Genomic DNA, 25,198 nt, shown 5'->3' with positions numbered 1-25,198 from the left:
TGAAATTAAAAATAACTCCTTGTTCTGGAAGACCAACAGGTTTCAGGCAGATCAAAGAGTGTCTTTCACAGAGCAATATTTTGTCTTTAAACAGAAACCCCATTGGATCGTGTTTCATCTTATAGCCCTCGCTATGTCCTCCTTTTTACTTCCGTCTCCCGTCTCTGTGTTTGACCCTGAGACTTTAATGTTGCAGATTGCCTCTCCCTCCTGTTCCCTTATACTGACAGGAGCCAGCTCCAGGCTCTGTTCAGCTGATCAGAGACATTGGAGAAAGTTCGCACCTTTTCCCTGGACAATCCCTAGTGGCTCCCCATTCATCTCCTTGGATTTAGAGTCATAGAGATGTACAGCATGGAATCAGACCCTTCGGTCCAACCCATCCATGCCGACTAGATATCCCAACCCAATCTAGTCCCACCTGTCAGCACCCGGCACATATTCCTCCAAAACCTTCCTATTCATAGACCCATTTAAATGGCTTTTAAATGTTGTAATTGTACCAGCTTCCACCACTTCCTCTGGCTGCTCATTGCATACACGTACCACCCTCTGCATGAAAAAGTTGCCCCTTAGGTCTCTTATGTATAGTTCACCCTCAACCTATGCCATCATTTTGTAAACCTCTATAAGGTCACTCCTCAGCTTCTGACGCTCCAGGGAAAACAGTTCCAGTCTGTTCAACCTCTCCTTATAGCTCAAAGCCTCCAAACCTGGCAACAGCTTTGTAAATCTTTTCTGAACCCTTGGGATCTTTCAACTGGAATTATATACAAGGCAAAAGTGAGGGCTGCAGATGCTGGAAACCAGAGTTTAGTTTAGACTGGTGCTGGAAAAGCACAGCAGGTCAGGCAGCGTCCGAGGAGCAGGAAAATCGACGTTTCAGGCGAAAGCCCTTCATCAAGAATAGAGGGCACCCGATCCCTCTGGGAATGACTTCTTGAAATTAAAGAGGATCTGGGACTCACCTTTTACTCTTCGGTATTTTATTGATGATTTTCCACGTTTTCCAACAGTTGTTAAAGAATAAATATATTCACAGGAACAGCTCGACCCTGGAAACTTTTACTGTTTAGTGAATTTACAAATTGATCGATGATCCTCGGAGCCTTTTCAGAAACACAGTACAGGACCGCCACCGCCTGGTGAGAGACGGTACTGCGGCTCAATATCATTCAGTAACAATTCCATCCAGCAAATCCTTCCTGATGAAGGGCTTTGGCCCGAAACGTCGATTTCGCTGCACTTTGGATGCTGCCTGAACTGCTGTGCTCTTCCAGCACCACTAATCTAGAATCTGGTTTCCAGCATCTGCAGTCATTGTTTGTACCTCGTTGGTTTTAACCTGACTGCGAATCCTCTTGCAAGGATGCCTGCCTTGAAGAAGTTTTCCTCCTCTCTCTACAAGAATCTCAGGGAGTCCCTCTCCCACTGCAATTCCCAGGTCATTTCCTCTGCCCTGAAGCTCTTCAAACATGTCCTGAAACAAACTCGCTACCACAGCCACATTTGCTTCCTCAGTGTCTACCTCTGTAACCAACTCATCCCACACGGACTCCGGACCACCTTTAAACCAGCAGAGTTCGGACCCGAACAGGACAAACAGTACAGACTACAGATTCAAAAACACCAGCAACAGTTCTCCTTCAAGATCCTCCACTCCACGCTTGCAGCAGTGCGCCGGCACAAAACCTCTCTCCAATCAGCCCTGCCTCAGCTGAGGGCCAAACTCTCTCAGAATTGCAAAGGACCCACTCTGTATTTCATCCTCAGGAGAATTCATACTCTCAACAAACAGTATTTCAATTCCATCTCAAACATCAAAAACTGTAAGTACAACAAACTTTTATCTACCCACCTCCATAACCAGCACTCCTCAAACATTCCAGAAGATTCCCCTGGTCTCGGAAACGACTCAGACGCCATTAGCCATGCAGCTGATGCAGCTACCACCCCCACGCTGATTGATGATGTCACGTCCGCCCTCATCATGGCCACTCCCACAACCACTTCCACCCCTCACAATTCCTCATGCATCACATGTGACATCACATCCGCCCCTCACATCATCGCTAATGCCACACGCTCAATGACTTCCGCCACCCCTACTGCTGTGGTCACCACCACTTCCACCCCCACCAGCGCCACTCACCTGCATTCTGTTGACACGCCCCTCACAGACCCCACTGTCACTACCCTCACCCCCCAGAACCCCAAAGGGAACACTACGCCTGCTCATGACTCCACCCCCATTTACCCCACCATCACACCCACTCCAGGTACTGGCTCCGACCCCACTCCCAGCTCCACACCCACACCAGATCCCAGCTCCCAGCCCTGCTGAGTTTTCACCATCCCTCCAGATCTCCCCCTCACTGAGGATGAACGATCAGTCCTCAGCAAAGGACTCACCTTCATCCCCCTCTGTCCACACATCAATGAATTTAATACACGCTGTGATGTCGAACAATTCTTCCGTCGCCTCTGACTCTGAGCTTACTTTCACAATCAGGACTCCCGCCCACCTTCCGAGGACCCCTTCGCCCACCTCCAACACACTGCATCCACCTGGACACCCCGTGCTGGCCTATTACCTGCCCTCGACCTCTTCATTTCCAACTGCCGCCGGGACATTAACCGCCTCAACCTGTCTACTCCCCTCCTCCACTCCAACCTCTTACCCTCCCAACGTGCAGCCCTCCAATCCCTCTGCTCCAATCCTGACCTCACCATCAAGCCAGCAGATAAAGGGGACGCAGTGGTAGTCTGGCGCACTGACCTCTACACCGCTGAAGCCAAACGCCAACTCGAGGACACCTCTTTTTACTGACCCCTCGACCGTGACCCCACCCCCCATCACCAAACCATCATCTCCCAGACCATACAGAACCTCATCACCTCAGGATATCTCCCACCCACAGCTTCCAACCTCATAGTCCGGGAACCCCGCACTGCCCGGTTCTACCTCCTTCCCAAGATCCACAAGCCTGACTACTCTCGAAGCCTGAGACCTCGAAGTGAAGGAGCCAATGGGAAGTAGTGACCATAATACATTAAGCTTCAATCTGCAATTTGAGAGGGAGAGGGTACAGTCGGAAATGACAGTACTTCAGTTGAATAAAGGGAACTATGGAGCTATGAGGGAGGAGCTGGCCAAAGTTCAATGGTGCAATACCTTAGCAGGGACAACAGTGGAGGAACAATGGTGGATATTTCTTTGTATAATGCAGAAGTTGCAGGATCAGTTCATTCCTAAAATGAAGAAAGATCCCAGGAGGAGGCATGGGCGGCCGTGACTGATGAGGGAAGTTAAGAAACATATAAAGTTAAAAGAGCCAAAAGTATAACACAGCAAAGATAAGTGGGAAAACTGAGGACTGGGAAGCTTTTAAAGAACAACAGAGGATTACTAAGAAGGAAATACGCAGAGGAAAAATGAGGTACAAAGGTAAACTGGCCAATAATATAAAGGAAGATAGTAAAAGCTTTTTTAGGTATGTGCAAGGCAAAAAAAAATGGTTAGGACTAAAATTGGGCCCTTGAAGACAGAAACAGGGGAATATATTACGGGGAACAAAGAAATGGCAGAAGAATTAAATGGGTACTTCAGATCTGTGTTCACTGGGGAAGACACAAGCAATCTCCCTGAGGTAACAGTGGCTGAAGGACCTGAACTTAAGGGAATTTATATTTGCCAGGATTTGGTGTTCGAGAGACTGTTAGGTCTGAAGGTTGATAAGTCCCGGGGCCTGACGGTCTACATCCCAGGGTACTGAAGGAGGTGGCTCGGGAAATCATGGATGTGTTGGTGATTATTTTCCAGAGTTCGATAGATTCGGGGTCGGTTCCTGAGGATCGGAGGGTGGCTAATGTTATACCACTTTTCAAGAGAGGTGGGAGAGAGAAGGCAGGAAATTATAGACCAGTTAGTCTGACCTCAGTGGTGGGAAAGATGCTGGAGTCTATTATAAAGGATGAAATTACGGCACATCTGGATAGTAGTAACAGGATAGGACAGAGTCAGCATGGATTTATGAAGGGGAAATCATGCTTGACTAATCTTCTGGAATTTTTTGAGGATGTCACTCTGAAGATGGACAAGGGAGATCCAGTAGATGTCGTGTACCTGGATTTTCAGAAAGCTTTTGATAAAGTCCCACACAGGAGGATAGTGAGTAAAATTAGGGCGCATGGTCTTGGGGGCAAAGTACTAGATTGGATTGAAAATTGGTTGGCTGATAGGAAACAAAGGGTAGTGATAAACGGCTCCATTTCGGAATGGCAGGCAGTGACCAGTGGGGTACCGCAGGGATCTGTGCTGGGAGCACAGCTGTTTACAATATATATTAATGATATAGAAGATGGTATCAGCAATAACATTAGCAAATTTGCTGATGATTCAAAGCTGGGTGGCAGGGTGAAACGTGATGAGAATGTTCGGAGATTACAGGGTGGCCTGGACAAGTTAGGTGAGTGGTCAGATGCATGGCAGATGCAGTTTAATGTGGATAAATGTATGGTTATCCACTTTGGTGGCAAGAACAGGAAGGCAGATTACTACCTCAATGGAATCCATTTAGGTAAAGGGGCAGGACAGAGAGATCTGGGTGTTCTTGTACACCAGTCAAAGAAGGCAAGCATTTGGGTACAGCAGGTAGTGAAGAAGGCTAATACCATGCTGGCCTTCATAACAAGAGGAATTGAGTATAGAAGCAAAGAGGTGCTACAGCAGCTGTACAGGGCCCTGATGAGACCACACCTGGAGTATTGTGTGCAGTTCTGGTCTCCAAATTTGAGGAAAGACATTCTGGCTATTGAGGGAGTGCAGCGTAGGTTCACGAGGTCAATTCCTGGAATGGCGGGCTTACCTTACACTGAAAGACTGAAGCGACTGGGCTTGTATACCCTTGAGTTTAGAAGACTAAGAGGGGATCTGATTGAGACATATAAGATTATGGACACTCTGGCAGCAGGAAACATGTTTCCGCTGATGGGTGAGTGCCGAACCAGAGGACATAGCTTAAAAATACGGGGTAGACCATTTAGGACAGAGATGAGGAGAAACTTCTTCACCCAGAGTGTGGTGGCTGTGTGGAATGCTCTGCCCCAGAGGGCAGTGGAGGCCCAGTCTCTGGATTCATTTAAGAAAGAGTTGGATAGAGCTCTCAGAGATAGTGGAATCAAGTGTTATGGAGATAAAGCAGGAAGAGGATACTGATTAGGAATGATCAGCCATGATCATATTGAATGGTGGTGCAGTCTCGAAGGGCTGAATGGCCTACTCCTGTACCCATTGTCTATTGTCTATTGTCTCTTGTCGACCCGGGCCAACCCATTGTCTCAGCATGCTCCTACCCCACTGAACTCATCTCTACCTACCCCGACACTGTCCTATCCCCCCCTAGTCCAGGAACTCCCCACATACATTCGAGACACCACCCACGCCCTCCACCTCCTCCAAGACTTCCATTTCTCCAGCCCCCAACGCCTCATCTTCACCATGGATATCCAATCCCTCTACACCTCCATCCGCCATGACCAGGGCCTCCAAGCCCTCCATTTTTTCCTCTCCAGATGTCCCCAACAGTACCCTTCCACCGACACTCTCATTCGTTTGGCCAAACTGGTCCTCACCCTTAACAATTTCACCTTTGAATCCTCCCAATTCCTCCAGACCAAAGGGGTGGCTATGGGCACACGTATGGGCCCCAGCTATGTCTGTCTCTTTGTTGACTATGTAGAGCAGTTGATCTTCCGTAATTACACTGGCACCACTCCCCACCTCTTCCTCCGCTACATTGATGACTGCATTGGCGCCAACTTGTGCTCCCGCGAGGAGGTTGAGCAATTCATCAACTTCACCAACACATTCCACCCTGACCTTAAAAACTTTATTCCTGATGAAGGGCTTTTGCCCGAAACGTTGATTTCGCTGCACTTTGGATGCTGCCTGAACTGCTGTGCTCTTCCAGCACCACTAATCCCAAATCCTGGGAATGTTGGAAATCAGAAATACAATCAGAAAATGCTGCAAATCCTCAGCAGTAGCTGTGCAGACAGAACCCAAGTTAACGGGGCAGTTAAACTTTGGGGATATTGCATATCCTGAGAAAGATTCTATAAATCCCCTCCCCAATGACACAAGCAGCTCAATAGAGGATGCTATGTAAATGCAGCTATGTCACACCTTTCAGTGTTTGGATTTCTCCTTCAGGATTTCATGTTCCGGGTGCAGAGTGAGAAACAGAGAAATCCCAGCTCCAGACTGGGAAACAGGTGAAGAGATGGAGGATGGGACCGAAGCAGGGAGTAAATGAAGGAAGGAGAGACACAAGATATTTAATTTACTTTTTATTTTCACCATCTGACATTTATATTTGTATCTGATTTATTGACAGTTTGGTGGTGATGTTACAAAGTATAATCTCAGAATTCAATAACACATTCAGTAACATCCTGTTGTCAATGGGAGGTTTCTGACCCCAATCCCTGACCCAGACCCGAAACCCGGGGGTCATTGTGACGTCAGGGAGGCCCCACCCCTTTAACAGCTGATTCTCGGGAAAAACAAACGCTCAAAAAAGTAATAAACAGGAAAAATCCCAAGGGAAGTATAATCCGAGGCCCCGAAGAAAGGATAAAGTTTCCCAGTGAATTTATTCCCAGTGAAGGTGTGGAGATGGGACTTGGTGTCCACGTTGTAAAATGAAACTGTCCCAGATTCATAACTGAGATAAACTCCCATCTTCCTGGGGATCAGACCGACAGGGAGAGGGGATCGAGGAGAGGAGTTTATATAAAACTGATCCTCAACCCGCCCCAAGGTCCAGAATCCATTCTCTGGGATCAGACTGACCGGTCTCTTCCTCTCCACAGACTCTGAGGCTACTCCCAGATTCCAGTCCAACATCTTCCCCACCTCCACCTCCCAGTAATGTCTCCCCGATGTGAATCCCTCTGATCCCAGGGCACAGTCCCAGTTTGTAAACCTCTTCTCGGTGTCAGGGAGACTCCTCTGGGTCCGGGTCAGTCTGAAACTCTTCAGATCCTCAGAGACCACGAGCTGGGGATTCGCTGTTTCCACATCCAGGGTCACAGAGACTGGGAGAGAAACACAGAGAATTAGAGACAGTCCCTGGGTATGGTCAGTGGGGGGTAGGGGGAGGTGTGTGTGTAGGGGGAAGGGGGATGTGTGTGTGGGGGTAGGAGGAGGTGTTTGTGTAGGAGTGGGAAGGGGATGTGTGTGTGTGGGAGTGGGATGTGTGTGGGAGTGGGAGGGGGATATGTGTGGGAATGGGAGGGGGAGGTGTGTGGGGGTGTAGGAGGGGGAGGTGTGTGTTGGGGGGAGAGGGATGTGTGTGTGGGGGAGAGGGATGTGTGTGTGGGTGAGAGGGGGATGTGTGGGGGGGGAGGGGGATGTGTAGGGGGGGAGGGGGACCCGTGTGTGGGGGAGGGAGGTGGGTGTGTGGAGGTGAGGGGAGGAGGATGTGTTGGGGGGAGGGAGATATGTGTGTGAGGGGGGAGGAGTGCGTGTGTGTAGGGGAAGGGGGACCAGTCTGCAGGGGTGGGACAGGAATGTGTGTGGCGGGGGAAGGGGGAAATGTGTGTTGGGGGAGAGGGGTCGTCGGTTGGGGAAGAGGGGGCCATATGTGTGGGGATGCGGAGAGGGGGGACCTGTATGTGGGGGGCAGGGAGACATGTGAGTGGTGGGAGGGAGAGGTTTGTATGGGGGGAGGCTGACGTGTCTGTGGGGGATCAGGGGGGCGTGTGTGTGGGGGGAGGGGTACGTGTGTGGTGCAGAGGGGTTGTGTGTGGGGGGAGGGGGATGTGCGTTGGGGGAGGGGGATGTGTGTTGTGGGTGGGGTCATGTGTGTGGGGAGAGGTAAGTTTGTGTGGGGGAGGGGGAAGTGTGTGTGAGGGGCAGGGGAACCTGTCTGTGGGGTGGAGGGGAACGTGTTTGGGAGGAGGGGGATGTGTGTATGTGTGTTTGGGGGGAGGGGGATGTGTGTGTCTGGGGGTTGTGATGTGGGAGTGTATGATGTAGGATGTGGCTGTGTCTGTGTGTGCATTGCAGGGCGTGTTTGTGTGTTAGAATGAGGGGTATGTGTAGAAGTGGGGAATGTGTGTGGGGGAGAGGGATGTGTGTGTGGGGTGGTGAGTATGTCGGTCAGGGGTGAACACGCTGCAGTATTTGAGTGCAGGGTTGGTGGTGAGATGAGGATGCAAGAGTGAATCGTGCATGTGAGAGAGTTCGGGAGGGGATTGTGTATTTGTGAGCTTTGGGTGTGAGGTTTAGTGTGAGGGGAATGTGTGTGGGAGGGATGTATGCATTGAGCAGAAGAATATGGATCAGCATCATATTGTGAAGTGCAGTTTGAGGTGGGTAATAAATGTGGATCTTGAGAGTGATCCCTGCAAATCCTGCAAATTTGCTAAACATGGAAAATAAATTATCCAAATTTATGTCTTTCATGGCAGCAGATTGTAAGGTGACCGTCTGCCGAAACTGCAAGAGGGAAGGCCACCCGACCAAGGAATGTAAGGAGGCCAAGAACTGTAATCTGTGTGGAGAGGCGGGCCACATGTACAAGGCCTGCCCAAGACGGGGGGCTCCACTTACGCACAGATGGCCCGAGGTGGCAACACGAGCCGTGGACCGACTAAGACCAGCAAGGTACCACAAAACAGCACAGGAACGGTGTCTGGAGGTACCCAGAAGGAAGGGCAGGCTGTAGTGGAGCAAACAGCAGACAGTGGGGAGATGCAGCAGGCGACCCAAGCTCCTTCAAGACGGACGGAGGAAATGAAAGAGGAGGGAGCAAAGGAGGCAGAGGATTGGATTACTGTCAAAAGCAGGAAGAGAAAACCTCACCAGGCCCCCAAAGCCACCCAGCGAAGGGGGAAGCGACACCTTCACGACGAGGATACAGGCAGCTCTTCTGATGGTGAGGACGGGTGCAAGGAGGGTCGTCACCTGAGGAAGAAACAGAGCGCCGTGGGGAAAAAGGAGGGCAGCACTGCCCAAACAGGAAAAGACGATCCCTCTGAGGGGATGGGTAAAGGTCTCCCCCCACCCGGTGAGAACCAAGGGGTACCCACCGGCCCACAGCTCCAGGTAACTGGGAGCAGCGTCCCAGTGACAGCCCCGCTGTCAGATGGAGAATTGGACGATGCGGACCCTGGGTCTGACACGATGACACCAGAGCGGGGAAATGGCCCCAGCGTGGAGCTGGACAACTACCTCAGCCCTGGGAAGGTCCAGCAGTTTGCCATCACCACGGGGATGCACACAGCAACCCCAGAGGAGCAAGACCAGAAGAAAATGGACACTGGTAACCTCGTAAACTATTAAAATGGGGTTTAAAATTGCCAACATCAATGTGTGTAGCATCAAATCAGCTACACGATGTGTTTTTACGATGGCCTTCCTGGGCAATGTGAAAGCTGATGTCATGTTTCTGCAGGAGTGTGGGATACTGCACCTCAGCAGCTACAGGAGATGGTAGAACTTGTGGGCCCACGAGCCGTCAGTGTGGTCGGGGGGCAACGGTAGCCGCGCCTCCGGCCTGGGTATCCTGTTGCGAGGAGGCAACTTCACCATCTCCGAGGTTAAGGAGGTGGTGGGCGGGCGCCTCCTCGTCACCGACGTCACGTACAGGAATGCTCCCCTGAGACTGATTAATGTGTACGCCCCAGTGGGTAAGAGGGAACGGTTGGCAGTCCTGAAGCAGCTTCCACTGTTGCTGGCTACGTCCAGGCCGGTCATTCTGGCCAGAGACTTCAACTGTATCATTGATGCAGATGGACGATCCGGCGGGGGGGCGGGGGGAACAGTAAACTGGACAGCTGCACGACGTCTTCAGCACCCCTGCAGATGGAGCGCAGCGTAGATATACCTGGTCACGGGCAGACGGGTCTATCTGCTCAAGGATAGATTACCTGTTTGTGTCCCAAACGCTCTCGGTCAGATCCACCGACGTCAAGCTGGTGTTCTTCTCTGACTACTGCCTCCTGCTGGCCGACTGTCACCTACAGGACGAGCAGCGGGCTGGTAAGGGAACGTAGAAGCTGAACACAAAGCTGTTGACCCCAGGAAACATTGAGGAGCTCAAGAGGGTTGGAGAACCGTGAAGCCCCTCTTTAAGTCCCCAGCAGACTGGTAGGAAACAGTAAAAGGGAACATCAAGAGGTTCTACATCCTCAAAGGTGTTCAGAAGGCGAGAGAGAGAGGCGGGGAAAACTGTCCCAGCTCCAGGAAAGTATGCAGAACCTGCTCCTGCTGCAGACGATGGGGGTCGATGTCACGGAGGACCTCAAGGAGGTGAAGGGCCAGCAAACTTCGCTCTTTACCTCGGAGGCCTCCAGGATAATCTTCTGGTCCAGGGTCCGCTCGGTGGAGCAGGACGAGATGTGCTCACGTTTCTTCTTCCAAAAGGTGCACAAAGAGAGCTCTGTGCTCAGCAGCCTGAAGGAAGAAGATGGCTCGATAACGTCATCTCAGGCTGACGGCATAAGGATCTGCAAATCCTTCTATGCCAGTCTGTATGACGCGAAGCCGACCGACAGCGCGGCTTCCCAGTTGTTCCTGTCCTCTATCACGGAGGTCTTAGACGACAGAACACAGGAGAGGCCGGACCAGCCGCTATCTCTGGGAGAGCTGACCAAGGCCCTCGAGTCCTTCGGCTTACTGGTTGAGCTCTATTTGGCTCTGTGGGACTTGATTGGCCAGGACCTGCTGGAGGTGTATGTCAGTATGCTTCCGGCAGGTACCATGAGTGAATCCATGAGGAAAGGCATCATCACCCTCATCTACAAGCGGAAGGGGGAGAGGGAGGAACTCAGAAATTGGAGACCAATCTCACTGTTGAATGCGGATTACAAAGTTGTGTCAAAGGTAATCGCCAAATGGGTCAGGTCTGCTCTGGGGTCGGTGATTCACCCTGACCAAACCTGTGCTGTACTGGGCAGGAAGATCACTGAGAGTCTTGCACTCCTCAGGGATACGATCGCCTACGTGCAGGACAGAGGGGGACACCTGTCTGATCAGCCTGGATCAGGAGAAAGCCTTTGACAGGATATCACACAGGTATATGAGAGATGTTCTCTCCAAAATGGGCTTTGGGGAGGGAATCTGCAATTGGATCAGACTGCTCTACACCAACATTGTCAGTGCAGTCTCAATCAATGGGTGGGAATCAGATAGCTTCCCTGTAAGATCTGGAGTCAGGTAGAGCTGCCCTCTCTCTCCTGCCTTGTTTGTGTACTGCATCGAGCCATTTGCCGAATCCATCAGGAAGGATGCGCGCCTGAGAGGGGTGACTATTCCTGGCAGTGGGGGCCTGCAGGTTAAGGCCTCCCTGTACATGGATGACGTCGCCGTTTTCTGCTTGGATCCGCTGTCCGTGCACAGACTCATGTGCATATGTGACCAGTTCGAATGGGCCTAGGGGGCCAAGGTAAACCGAGGCAAGAATGAGGCCATGCTCTTCAGGAACTGGGCCGACCAATCCTCGATCCCCTTCACCGTCAGGACTGACCACCCGAAGGTGCTGGGTATTTGGTTCAGCGGGGCTGGAGCGTGCGCCAAGTCTTGGGAGGAGCGAATCAGCAAAGTGAGGCAGAAACTAGGCAGATGGAAGCTACAGTCTCTCTCCATCGCGGGAAAAAACCTGGTCATCAGGTGTGAGGCACTGTCATTGCTGTTATACGTGGCACAGGTCAGGCCTATTCCCAGAACCTGTGCCGCTGCAGTCACCCAGGCCATCTTCCAGTTTATGTGAAAGTCAAAGACGGACCGGGTCCGAAGGGACTCGCTATCCAAAGATCTGGTCAGCGGTGGAGAAAATACACCCAATGCCACCCTCACCCTGATGGCCACCTTTGTGTGTGGCTGCATCAAGCTGTGCATGGATCCCCGGTACGCAAACACCAAGTGTCACTACGTACTGAGGTTCTACCTGTCCCCGGTGTTGTGTAGGATGGGCCTGGCCTCGCTGCCGTGGAACGCTCTGAGTAGTTGGACTGTTCCGTACTACCTGTCCATCGTGGAGAAGTTTATGAAGAAAAACACCTTTGACCACAAGTCCATCAGGAAGTGGTCAGCATGTAGCGTCCTTGAGACCCTTCGGGAAAAGGAGAGGGCAGATCCTGTCGAGCGGTTCCCTGAGCAGACTGTCAAAGCCATTTGGCAGAATGCCTCATCGCCAGAACTTTCCAACAAGCACCAAGACATGGCTTGGCTGGTGGTGAGAAGGGCTCTGCCTGTGAGATCCTTTATGCACGCCTGGACTCTCTGCCGCACCGCACGCTGCCCTCGAAGTGGCTGCGGGGGGGGGGGGGGGAGGGGGGGAGACGAGACTGTCACACACCTCCTTCTGGAATGTGCCTATGCAGAAGAAGTCTGGAGAGGAATGCAGTGGTGTTTGTCAAGGTTTGTCCCGAGCAGTGCCGTGACACGGGACTCCGTGCTCTACGGCCTATTCCCCGGGACCCACACTGAGACGAACATCAACTGTGCCTGAAGGATCATCAACTCGGTGAAGGACGCTCTCTGGGCGGTCCGAAACCTGTAGATCTTCCAGCTGAAGGAGCTGACCCTGACTGAGTGTTGCAGACTGGCACATTCCAAGGTCCAGGACTACGTGTTGAGGGACGCGCTGAAGCTTGGGGCAGCTGCCGCCAAGGCACAGTGGGGAAAGACCACTGTGTAAGATCTGCCTGCCTAAAGAACAGGGGGCCCATGCAGTCATTTGGGCTCTGCTGACGCCTCAGCTAAATATACGGACATATGAATGAAAAATGTACAGACATGGATATAAAAATAATACATTCTGATCTCTGTATGTTAATGTTTACGTATGTATGGCATGATCAACTGTACAGACCATCAAATTATTTTATGAATAAAGTTATATTTTTGAAATAAAAAAAGTCTTTCATGTCTCCAAACATTTTCAAATCCACTGCTTTACTCTTATTCCAGCCTTATTCAGGGTTTCTCTCAGTTTATATCCAATGGGATATAGCTCCAGCTGCCTCAGTGAGAACAAGCTCCTGTTTGTTGGAGTCCCACTGTCATTCATTATTTTCCAATATCATGGGGGAGTGAAATGTGTTTTCACAAAATTGGAAATAAAAATGCTGAATCTGATCTCAAAATACCAATTAAATCTCCTGAAATCCAATGTCATCGAAAGGAATCCAGCTGGTACTGGGTAGACTGAGGTCAGGGCCATTGGGAAAGAGCTTTATTGAAACAGTGGGGACAGGTCAGAGAATGTTCACTCGGTGGGTTCCTGGGATGAAGCAGTTCCCTTGTGATGGAAGGTTTCAGGCTGGGGCTGTACTCATTGGAGTTTAGAGGAATGAGAGGTTCTTATTGAAATGTATAAGATGGTGAAGGTGTTGACAGAGGAGACATTGAGAGGCTGTTTCCCATCGTGGGGGAACCTGGAACCAGGGATAGAGTTTCAAAGTAAGGGCCCTGCCAATTAACATGGAGATGGGGAGGGATTTTGTGTCTCAGGATCATTCGTCTTTGGAATTCTCTCCCCCTCGAGAGCAGTGGAGCCCAGTTCATTGAATATATTGGAAGCTGAGTTAAACAGGTTTTTGATCAATGAGGGAGTTGAAGGCTGTGGGAGTCAGGCAGGAAAATGGAGTTAAGGTCACAATCAGATCAGCCACCATCTTTATGAATGACAGGGCAAGCTCTCGGGGTCACTCCTGCCCCTGTTTCTGATGTACAATGTTCACATGGGATTTTCACACGGACATTGCTTTGAGTTGTCAGCTTTTGAGTTTCTTTCCTTCCTGTGTGTTAAAAAATAAGTGTTGAACTCACTTTCACATTCATAAATTCCCTTCCACTTTGGAAACAGAAGTAATAAACTAACTGAAGAATTTAGAGTCATAGAGTTGTACAGCATGGAAGCAAACATCTGCTGATCAGATATCCTCAATTAATCTGATTCCATATACCGGCATTTGACCCATATCTCTCCAGATCCTTCCTACTCATCTACCCATTTAAATGCCTTTTAAATGTTGTAACTGTACCAGCCTCCGCCACTTCCTCTGGCAGCTCTTTCCATACATAGTCGGTAGTGTACGTGAAAACGTTGACCCTTAAATCCCTTTTAAATCTTTCGCCTCTCTCCCCCCAACCCCCTCCATTCACCTTAAACCTATGCCCTGTAGGTTTAGACTCATGTACCTGGGAGTGAGCTTGGTTCGTTTACCTTATCCATGCCCCTCATGATTTTAACGGATCGAGAGAAATCAGCGATCGCTCTGCTGGGGGTGGTCTTGAACCACCAGCTTTTCCGTTAACAGCCGAACACATTGATCAAGAGCGCCCCAGAGACGAGAGAGCCAGCAGTTGGAACGATTCCCTCATGATTTGATAAATCTCAAAATGGTCACCCATCATCGGAGAGTGGGGGGAAGGGGGAGGGTCTCCTTTAGACCTAGCGGGAGCCGCCCCACACCCTACCTTACGCTCTCCCCCTCACCCTGAGCTGGAGGAGGTGAGGGAGAAGTAGTTCAGATGGAACAAAGGGCGGGACGTTCGATATAATGACCCCCTGAGCAACTACCTCCAGAGGGTCAACAGGTGAGAACTTCCCACCCTTCTCTAGGGCAAGGTAGACCGCCTGCCCAGTCAGTCTTCAGGGAGAACACCACCCCGTATTCCACATGTTATAACCTTGTTATCCAGTCTACTAGTGGAACCTTGTCAGACACCTCACTGACGTCCAACATGGATAACATGCACTGCTCTGCCTTCATCAATCATATCAGTCAGTTCTTCAAAACATTCAACCTGAGCAATCTGGTGAGGGGGGTGGGACCCAGACAGAGAATGAGAAGAAGGATCCGTCTGAGGCTGAGAAAAGGAGCAAACAGTCAAGGCAGGCAGGGGCAAAGCAAAGGTGGGTATGGTCATAATCGATACAGGACTGGGCACCACTTCCAAACAATCTGTGAGGCCTGGAACCTGTCAATGCAGCCTGAGACCTTGTGGCTGAATTGTCCCAACAGCTGATCTGGCCCTGAGAGCTGAGGAAGTGGGGGCCCATCCTCTTCTGGTGTCTGAGAAGGGGACAGCTGTGTGGAACCTCGATGTGTTTGGCATCTTCCAGGGAGCCACTGGGGATCTGTGTGGGATCTCTCAGTCACCCACCCACAAATGGATCAGTGCCATCTGTACAAGATCTCAGCAGTTCCTCTCGTTTCCCCATGTCAAGGTCAGTCCTTTAGCCCAGGCAGTAGGATTCAGGAACATCACTGTCGTCCCCCAGGTACAGGGCACCATCAGCTGTAGTCACGTCCCATTGAGAGGGCGATATGACAATGCAGTGGAGTTCATCAATAGGAAGTGCTTCCAATCCATTAATATGCAGATTGTCTGGAATCACCAGTTCCACTTCCTGAAGGTGTGTCCCCAGTACCCTGGGAGCTGCCATGGTTTCTACACCCTGGAGCACTCTCATGTCCCTGCTGTGTCTGAGGGCCCAGGTGCCCTACAAGCTGGTTCCTAGGAGACAAGGCCTACCCACTGTGGCCCTGGCTGATGACACCATTGCTCAACCCCCTGACTGAGTAAGAACAATCTATTGCTGTAGTTTTATCTCTGGGTTCTGTTTTAGCTCTGAGAAGACCTTGGAACAGATGGCTGTGTAGAGCAGTGTTTCTGAGAAGTGGGTAATGGACTTAGTGAGTCACATTATATTGGAGTAAAAGTTAGTTTCAGTCCCAGACCCACAGTGTTGGGATGAAACCCGAGGAGAGGTTATTTAAGCCGAGTATTTTGAGGATGTGTGGTAGCTCCAGGACAAAGTTATCACAGTTCCATCCATGACCTGAATGACACTAAGTTTCCTGTGAGGGGAGGAAGTGGTCCAGATTGTTCATCCAGACGCCCAGGTAATGTTCTGGGGACACATAAGGACTAGGAGGAGGAGTAGGCCACCTGGCCCTTTGACCCTGCCCCACCATCCAATAAGATCATGGCTGATCTTTCTGTGGCCTCAGCTCCACTTACCTGCCCTGTCACCATAACCTTTAATTCCTTTTCTGTTCAAAAATGTATCTATCTTACCTTTAAAAATATTTTCTGAGGAAGCCTCAGCTACTTCATTGGGCAGGGAATTCCAGAGAGTCACAACCCTCTGGGTGAAGACGTTGCTTTTCAGTTCAGTCCTAAATCTGCTCTCCCTAATGTTGAGGCGATGTCCTCTTGTCCCAGCTTCCCCTGCCAGTGGAAACATCCTCGCTACTTCTATCTTATCTATTCCCTTCATAATTTTATATGTTTCTATAAGATCTCTCCTCACATTTCTAAATTGCAATGAATATAATGCCCAGTCTACTCAGTCTCTCCCTATAAGCCAACTCCCTCAAATCCGGGAACAACCTGGTAAACCTCCTCTGCAACCTCGCTAGTGTCAGTACATCCTTTCTCAAGTAAGGAGACCAAAACTACACACATTACTCCAGATGTGACCTCACCTACACCCTATACAGCTATGACTTAAGCTTCCTGCTTTTAAACACAATCCCTTCAGCAATGAAGAACAAAATTCCATTTGCCTTCTTAATGACCTTTTACATCTGCAGACCAACCTTCTGTGGTTCATGCACAAGGACACCCAGATCCCTCTGCACAGCAACATGCTGCAATTTTTCATTGTGATTCCTACCAAAATGAATGACTTCACACTTATTAACATTGTACTCCATCTGACAGACCCTTGCCTGCTCACTTCAACTATGTCCCTCTGCAAAGTTTCATAATCCTCTGCACACTTTGTTCTACTGCTCATCTTGGGGCCATCCACAAACTTTGACACACTACACAGGGTCCCTAACTCCAAATCATCTCTGTAAATTGTGAATAATTGCAGTCTCAACACGGACTCCTGAGGCACACCGCTAGTTACTGATTGCCAGCCAGAAAAGCACTCATTTATCCCCACTCTTTGCTTCCTGTTAGTTAACCAATCCTCTATACATACCAGTACATTGTCAGTGCCTTGCATCTTTATCTTATGCAGCAGCCTTTTGTGCTGCCCCTTGTCAAATGCTTTTTGCAAATCTAGATACACCACATCTACTGGGTTACCGTTGTCCTTCATGCTCGTAAAGTCTTCATAGAATTCCAGTGGATTGGTTAAGCGTGGCCTGCCCTTCATGAATCCATATTGCCTCTGCCCAAGGGGACAATTTTCATCTAAATGCCTTGCCAGCTCTTCCACAATAACAGACTTGAGCATTTTCCCCACTACAGAAGTTAAGCTAACCAGTCTAGAATTCCCCATCTTTTATCTACCTCCCTTTTTAAACAGTGACATCACATTTGCTGTTTTCCAATCTGCTGGACCTGCTCCAGTGAAGTTTGGAAAATTACCACAAATGCAGTTACTATTTCTCCCACCATCTCTTTTCGTGCTCTGGGAGACATTCCATCAGGGCCAGGAGACTTGTCTACCATGAGCTCCATGAGATGCCCAACACCACCATTTCTGTGATAATGATTGCTTCCAGGTCCTCACCTACCTTCATCTCTTTGTCAATTACTGGCATGTTATTTGTGTCCTCCACTTTGAATCTCTCCTGTTCAAACAAATCCAATCCAATCAAAATCAGGAGCAATTTCAAAAGTTGTTAACAATGTTAATCCCATGTGAAAAATAATCCATTGATTATGAAGTGTTCAGGAATTCCCAGGAAATAACATGGAGCTATGTAACAGCAAGGTCTTTCTCAGTCTCTTATCAACACATCTTATTTCTCTGTTTCACTCCCCTCTTTCCACTCTCACACTGAAGCTACACCCTTTGCGGCTGATTATAAACACACAATATTTTTGTTCTGGTCAGCATTGTTTCCATATCAGCCTCGCCCGGGTACAGCAACCATTTTTGCTGAAGAGATTTTCAAGAAAAAAAATGCCTAAAATAGAAAATAATCTGAATGACCAGGTGAGAATTCAGCATTTCTCAGCCAATTGCCCTGTAAATTGTCACATGAGTCTATTGACAGTATCCTCCATATGAGTCCATATAACAGTAAATAAAGCACACATACTGAATGTGAGTCACACAGTCATACAGCACAGGAGAGACCCTTCAACCCATTGGTCTTGCACTACAGGAAACACACTTTCCAGTTCTTGGCCCAGAGCTTTGGATGCTATGACATTTCATATGCTCATTCATATACTTTTATAAAAGTTGTGTGATTCCCCCTCTCGTGCCCTCCCAGGCAGTGAGTTCCAGATTCCCATCACCCTCTGGGGGAGAAAGAGTTTCCTCAAATACTCCTGAAACCTCTTACCCTTCATCTTAAAACTAAATCCCCTCATTTTTGACTCTGCTATTAAAGAGAACATCTGCTTCCTCTCCCTCCTCAGTCTTCCCTGCTCGAAAGAAAACAACTCAAGCCTATCTCTTCATAACCAAAATGTTCCAAGCCAGACAACATCCTGGTGAATCTCCTCTGCACCCCCTTCCAATGCAATCACATGTTTTCTATTGTAAGGAGACCAGAACTGCACACACTACTCCAGCTGTGGCCAAACCAAAGTCCTGTACAGCTTCAACATAACCTCCCTGCTCTTATCATCTGTGTCTCAACTGATAACAAGGAGCACCTTGTTAACTGCCCTATTAACATGTTCAGCCATTTTCACTGATCTATGGATCAGCACCGTTAGATCCCTCTGAGCTTGATAGTGTCCTGTCATTCATTCACTCCCCCCTTATCTTGTTACTTCTTCCAAAGTGCATCACCTCACACTTTTCAGGATTAAGTTCCATCTGCTGTTGATCTGCCCATTTGACCAACACATCATGATCAAACAGCCCCATCTCTGACATGATGCTGGGGGAACATTCCTGCTGAAGAAGGTTTTTGGGCCGAGGACACAGACGTGAGGAGCTGCAGTTGTGAAGGCCAGTGGTGGAGATGATCCACTTCCACATAATCACAACTATCTTCCAATGTGTTCAGTACAATTCCCACCAGTGGAGAATTCCACCTGATTCCCATTGACTCCTGTTTCAGTGGGGCTTCTTGGTGTCACACTTGGTCACGTGCTGCCTTGATGTCAATGACATTCAAGGCCATATTAATCCAGGTTTCTGGATAATTGAGTGCTTAAACATACTCTGTTTGATATTTGTATACATAACAATTTAAATTGGAAATTATAATCAGCACAAAGGAACTGATCTGACCTTTATTCGGTTTAATGGCCTCCACTATTTCTGTCCACACTGGAAACGGTAAAAAGATGTTGGATTTTTCAGTCGACAGGACACCATCTGTTAGTGACAGGTCATTACCAAGCTCATCGCTCATCCTGTAAATATTAAACAGTTTATCATAAATTCACCAGAAAGACTTTCCTGAATAATTTCATCAATTTTCAATCAGTTGCAGAAAACTGCATGTCCTACCTCCTCTTCCGAGATATTTCCTCCTGAAATAAATCAAACACAATCTGAGTTGACAGAGACTGACTGTCTATATCCAGAAAGCAGCAATTACACTCACATTGTTACATCTTACTTAGAGCTCTCATTTAAAAAAAAACACTAATACATGGGGTATGAGTGTCACTGGCTCAACCCCATCCCCAAGAGTGATCTAAATTGCTGGGTCTGGAGGCATATGGAGAGCAGACCAGGGAAGGACAGTAGATTGTCTTCCCTGATGGATGTTAGTGAATCAAATGGTTTTACAACAATTGACAGTGTTTACCTGGTCACCATTAGGTGATCCTTTCTATAAAATGTCAGGTACGTTTTGTTGAAGTTAACTTTCACCATCTGTGAAAACTAGTCCAGCAGCATTACCACTACACCCACCAGCTCCCCTGTTCTCATTGTTGCAAACATGGAATAGAAAGAGGATATTACACTAAAGATACTGAAGACTGGGACAAAATATTTTAAAAAGCAACAAGTGCAAAAGTTAATTGGTGATATTAAACTACTCGATAAAACAGAAGATCTGATTCTGATGTTGAGAAAATGACAGAGATTTGCTGGATTCAACGAAGATGCTTCCAATTGTAGGGAATCTGAAAATATGGATCTGTAAAAGTAATCATGGGACAAATAAATCCAAAGGGAAGTTCAGAACCAAATTGTTTATCAAGAAAGTGATGAGAATGTGGAATCCACTGTCACACAGTGTGATTGAGACAAAATGTACTGAACAGGAAAGTGGAGAAGCCCATGAGGGAGAAAGGAGCAGAGGGAGATAGTGACAGGGGGAATGAAGGAGGATGGGTGTCTGCATCATGTTGGGACTGTTCACAGTCACACTTTCACTGAAATATAATCCCTCACCTTCAGAAATATCACTCCGTCTGTTTGTTCCAACTGTTTTTCCAACTTTGAGAGCTTGTCCTGAATAGAATTTAAATTCTCTTGAATTTCATGAAGATGTTCCTCCATTGGTTTGAGAATGTTTTCCTCTTGTTTCCTGAGATCTTGGAGTAAACTCTGCTCTTTCTCAGTCAGCATCTGGTGCATTTGAGCAAATTCGGATGTGATGTGGGTCTGAAGATTTCTGAATTCCTCCTGTGAAATGAAACATATTTTTCTGTGAAGAAACACAAATGATCGAATCAAATGTTGAAGCTGAACTCAGGGAGATTTTACCTGAATTTGGGAAATCTGCTGTTTCTGCTGCTGTTCCTTTTCTAGAGCCGCTGATATCTTCCCTATGAGAGAACCCAAGGAAGATTTCACCCGATCCTGGGATTGCGAGAGAAAAGCAATGAAAGTGTTAGACCATGAAAATGTGATGAAATAATTCGAGGATGGAATCTGTTTCCTTTTACCTTGTAGATTCCAACAACTTCTTTAATCGGGATGAAGTTGTGAGATTTGTGTTCCCGGGAATCTCTACAAACCAGACAGATCAATTTTTCGTCTGTTTCACAAAACAGCTTCAGTTCTTCCTGATGTTCCTCACAGTGATGTTTCCTTTCCTTCTCTTGCGGATTCCCATTTAATTTTCGAGCTTTCTCGGCCAGATTCGCTAAGGCCCGGTTTCCTCTGAGGTTTCTGTCCGGAAACTCCTGTCTACATTCCGGGCAGGAGTTTCTCCCTCGCCTTTCCCAACTCTGGGTGATACAGGAGCGGCAGAAGTTGTGTTCACACTCCAGTGTCACCGGATCGGTGAAGAAATCCAGACAAATGGGACAGATTACCTCCTCGGTCCAACTCTGGACCTGCTGTCTGAAAGCCATGTTCACCCTCAGCACTTCCTGATTCAAACCCCCTTTCACTTTCACTGTCCCTGCGCTGCTGAACACATTCAGCTCAGGCAGCACCGAGATGGTGACAGTTCATACAGGGCTTCCTTTCTGTATCCACCGGTACCGTCCATCGCCGAGTCTCGGACTCATTCGCCGTCGGTTGGATGTGACTGGAGCAGCTCCCTCGGGTAAACTTTCCCCAAAATGGAATTAAACGGCACTTGAAAGCGACGCGATTTCTGTTGAGAAAACTTTGCGATGTCTCACTTTTGACCGTTTACAGAAAGGAAGAGGATGGCAGCTTCCAGAACAAGTTTACAACTTCAGTGAGAAATTACAATTGCAGCATTTCGGAAACAGTCACCGGGTGAAGAATGTTTTAATCTGAAATTATTTCTTCATCCCCGCCCCCACGTATGGGGAAAACAGGACCCCTCGCTAACATTGGGAATGTTTTGGTCCGATATGATCCGGAATGTGGGTTATTGCAATGAAAGAAATTCTGGAGGGAAATTGTGAAAGAAAAATGCATTTACAGAAAATGTGAAAGAAAGTGCCCAGCGAGAGGCCACTCAGCCGGTCACTGATGGAGAAACTGGAAAAGTGAGCGCCAGTGTCATCCCACCTTCCCCCTTTTGGGATGTGGCCCTGTGAGGTGTGGGACATTTCCCAGTATGTTTAAACCTTGAGGGTTTCTGTCCCCATTCCGTTTTCAGGAAATGAGTAACAGACCCCAAACCCCCAACACTGAGTGAAAAATATTCTCCCCACATTCTCTCCCCTGATCTCTGTTGGTACATAACTCACTGAAAGAAAATTACATTTTATTTTTGGTGGTGGTTTCTCAGCCTTTAAATATTAATTGTGTCTTGTTAAGCTCCTGGCCCTCCCATCAAGTGTTTTGTTCTGACAAGTCCATGTGAATGACATTCATTTTATCACATTATTGTTTCAACACGGTCTTTCTGTCCACTTCCCTCCTGTGAGTTGTCATGCTTAATGTTACTGCAAAACTCAGGAGGAGGTGGTGGGAATATGACTGGACCAGTAATCCCGACTGCTCATCGGGTCATACAGCTTGGAAATAACTTGTCCATCCCGACCAGATATCCTGGACTGATCTGGCCCCATTTGGCAGCATTTGGGCCATGTCTGTCTGAACCCTTCCTATTCAGGTACATCTCCAAATGCCTTTTAAATGGTGTGATTGTGCCAGCCTCCACCACATCCTTTGACAGCTTGTTTCTTACACACACTGCCCTCTGAATGGGGGGATTGCCCCTCAGGCCCCTTTTGAATCTTCCCCCTCTCACCCTGCACCTATGCCCTTCAGTTTTGGACTCCCCTACCCTGGCTATCCGCCCTCTCCGTACTCCTCTGGAGAGTTACCCCTCAGCCTCTGCCACTCCAGGGAGGGAAGTCCCAGCCTGTCCCTGGGGCTCAGGGCCTCCACTCCCAGCAACATCCCTGTGAAACTTTTCTGAACCATTACAAGTTCAGCAGCATCTTTCCTATAGCTGGGAGACCAGAGCTGAGAGCAATATTCTCAAAGTGGCCTCACCAATGTCCTGTGGGGGATCTGGGTTCAAATCTCATGAGAATATTAATTCAATTTATAAATCAGGAGAGTAAAGCTTGTCTTAGTCATGGTCACCCATCCGGTTTCACCAATGTCCTTTAGGGGACCAATCTGCCATCCTTACCTTCCATGTGACTCGACATGTACCAATGTCTTGTACAGCTGTGACACAATGTCCTAACTCGTGAACTCAATGCACTGACCGATGAAGGCAAACATATCAAACACTGCCTTCACCATCCTGTCTATGTTGTTCAGGAAATGGTGCATGGTAAGCTGAGGCTGAAATCAGCCATGGGACATACCGTCGGGGTGGTGCTGGTAATTACTGTGGTGAGTTGGTCAGATATGGTTAGAAAATTCATTGGGGTCTCATACCGAGATTCCCTCCTGGACATGGACTTAACACAAAGGTAAGATTCTCCCAACTTCCCGGAAGTTTCTCCCGGTACATTTGTATGTGATGATGATGCTGGAACATGGGCCTTTGCATTTTGGAGAACAGAATGGAATCAAAATGTTGAATTGAACAGAAAATGTCCAATTCTAAATGGATTGCAGCATTTGAGGGATCTGGAGGCTGGTGAAGAGAACTGATGAGGTTTGCAGGGTGGGTGGAGAAAGTGGTTGAACTGATGAGGTGTTAGCAATAGAGACAGAAAGTACAAAACCAATGTCATCATGATGAGACTTTAGAAGCTCTGGTTTGGGTACAATGGAAGTTTTGTGTCCATTATCTTCACCAGACCTTCAGAAGGATGTGAAATCTTTGAGACAGAGCAGAGAAGTTTGAAAATGTTTCCAGGGGTGAGGGACCTCAGTAACATGGAAAGATTGGAGAAGCTGGGTTGTCCACCTTCCAGAGGAGAAGGTGGAGAGAATATTTGATTGAAGTGCTAAAGTGATTAAAGGAAGGTGTGACCGTACCAATAACCTCTAGAATGGAGTTTATACTCTTCCTGACCCTGCTCCCTTGACAGATAAAGCAATGCCTTCACCCAGGCCATCTGAGTGGGTCATCAATGCTCCCTAGAGATGCAGGACCACCTCCGTGTGATCACATGTTCCTCCCAGCAGTGGGCAGTCTCCAGACACAGGCCAGCAATGGGGGTGATTGCTGGATCATAGGAGGGCACGAAGGGGCCATTCACACATCCCAAAGGTGACAGGCTCTAGTCCTGTTGCTGTGGGCAAGGGAGGTCCTCTCTTTGGTGACAGGCCCTGACATTTCTCTGTGTGTGTCCCTGTTTTGTTCAGCAATGATATCTTTAGTCTGAATTCTTCTTCGTTTGGAACTCCATCGACTGACCTCCCGGCTTGAAGCTCAGCACATTGATTCACCTCACAACTAGTTACATTATTACACAAGGTGAAACAGCAGACTTATTAATCAACAAAGACAGATCTTCCATTACAGCATGATGGATATACTCAAAATAGTAAATTACCTTCCACCTTTAAGCCTATGTTATCCCCAATGAGCTGTGACTGCACTGTGATTCTGCTCCATTCAGCTTATCCTGTCCCTTCAGGCACATTTTCAGCTGCTTTCCCATTCTCCTGTCTCTGAATCCACGACATTTTAGCATTTGATACATGTTGACATTTTAACGCAAGGAGAAAGTGAGGACTGCAGATGCTGGAGATCAGAGCTGAAAAATGTGTTGCTGGAAAAATGAAGAAGGGCTTATGCCCGAAACGTCGATTCTCCTGCTCCTTGGATGCTGCCTGACCTGCTGCGCTTTTCCAGCAACACATTTTTCAGCTCATTTTAACACAAGGATCAAGACCTCAGTGCCAGACTAAGTCTAGGAAACCCACTTATCTCCCCATTTCCAGATCAACAGGGACTCCCAGTTTTAAAGCATGATCGAGGTTCCAGTGTTGCTTATTTCTGGTGAGAGAGAGGAGATGATCAGGGTCTCCCTCTCCCTCTCTCTGTGCTGATTGGATCAGTTCCTGCGCCTTGATTTGGTTTTTGAGCTCCTCATGTGTGGCCCTGATTGCTCAGTGGGTCAATGCACCATCTGCTGTGATACTGAGCCATGCAGAGTAGGGAGGTGCCCCCAGCTTGGACTGAGGGAGCTGCTCTCAGACACAACAGTGATGGGGAGACAGCAGCTGGCACAGAGCAACTGAGGTGAGAGAGTTCGCTGACAGATTATTCTGTGTTACTGACAGGCCATTCAGTCTATTACATCCATGTTGATCTTTCATTTTCTAGCCTCTGCTCATTAAATCCCATCAACATTCTCCATTTCTCCAGAAATTCCTCTCAATGACACTTTGCGTCAGTGAGCCCCACATTCTCACCAATCTCTGGGGAAAGACATTTCTCACAA

At 48.3% G+C, this 25,198-nt stretch overlaps 1 protein-coding gene across 1 annotated transcript; it reads right to left on the bottom strand.

Moving 5' to 3' along the window:
* Positions 1-6,543: 6,543 nt before the first annotated feature.
* Positions 6,544-21,870, bottom strand: LOC140455250 (zinc-binding protein A33-like). Its single transcript, XM_072549976.1, has 6 exons — positions 20,858-21,870; positions 20,676-20,771; positions 20,361-20,594; positions 19,464-19,486; positions 19,242-19,366; positions 6,544-7,101 (listed from the first exon to the last, which is right to left on the bottom strand). The coding sequence occupies exons 1-6, from the start codon at positions 21,266-21,268 to the stop codon at positions 6,545-6,547; spliced, it is 1,446 nt and encodes a 481-aa protein (XP_072406077.1). The 5' UTR covers positions 21,269-21,870; the 3' UTR covers position 6,544.
* Between the last annotated feature and the right edge of the window lie 3,328 nt (positions 21,871-25,198).

The sequence above is a fragment of the Chiloscyllium punctatum genome, chromosome 30, assembly GCF_047496795.1.
Source record: "Chiloscyllium punctatum isolate Juve2018m chromosome 30, sChiPun1.3, whole genome shotgun sequence".
Taxonomy (NCBI): Eukaryota; Metazoa; Chordata; class Chondrichthyes; order Orectolobiformes; family Hemiscylliidae; genus Chiloscyllium; species Chiloscyllium punctatum.
Note: the sequence above shows the minus strand (reverse complement) of the source record. Positions and strands in the feature narration are given on the sequence as shown.

Bases quoted from the DNA above. Each gene is read 5' to 3' on its own strand.
- LOC140455250 (XM_072549976.1), bottom strand. From the start codon at position 21,268: ATGGCTTTCAGACAGCAGGTCCAGAGTTGGACCGAGGAGGTAATCTGT. The intron at 20,772-20,857 runs GTAAAAGGAAAC...TCGCAATCCCAG, and splicing joins AAGTTGTTGGAATCTACAAG to GATCGGGTGAAATCTTCCTT. The intron at 19,367-19,463 runs GTAGGACATGCA...TAATATTTACAG, and splicing joins GAAATATCTCGGAAGAGGAG to GATGAGCGATGAGCTTGGTA.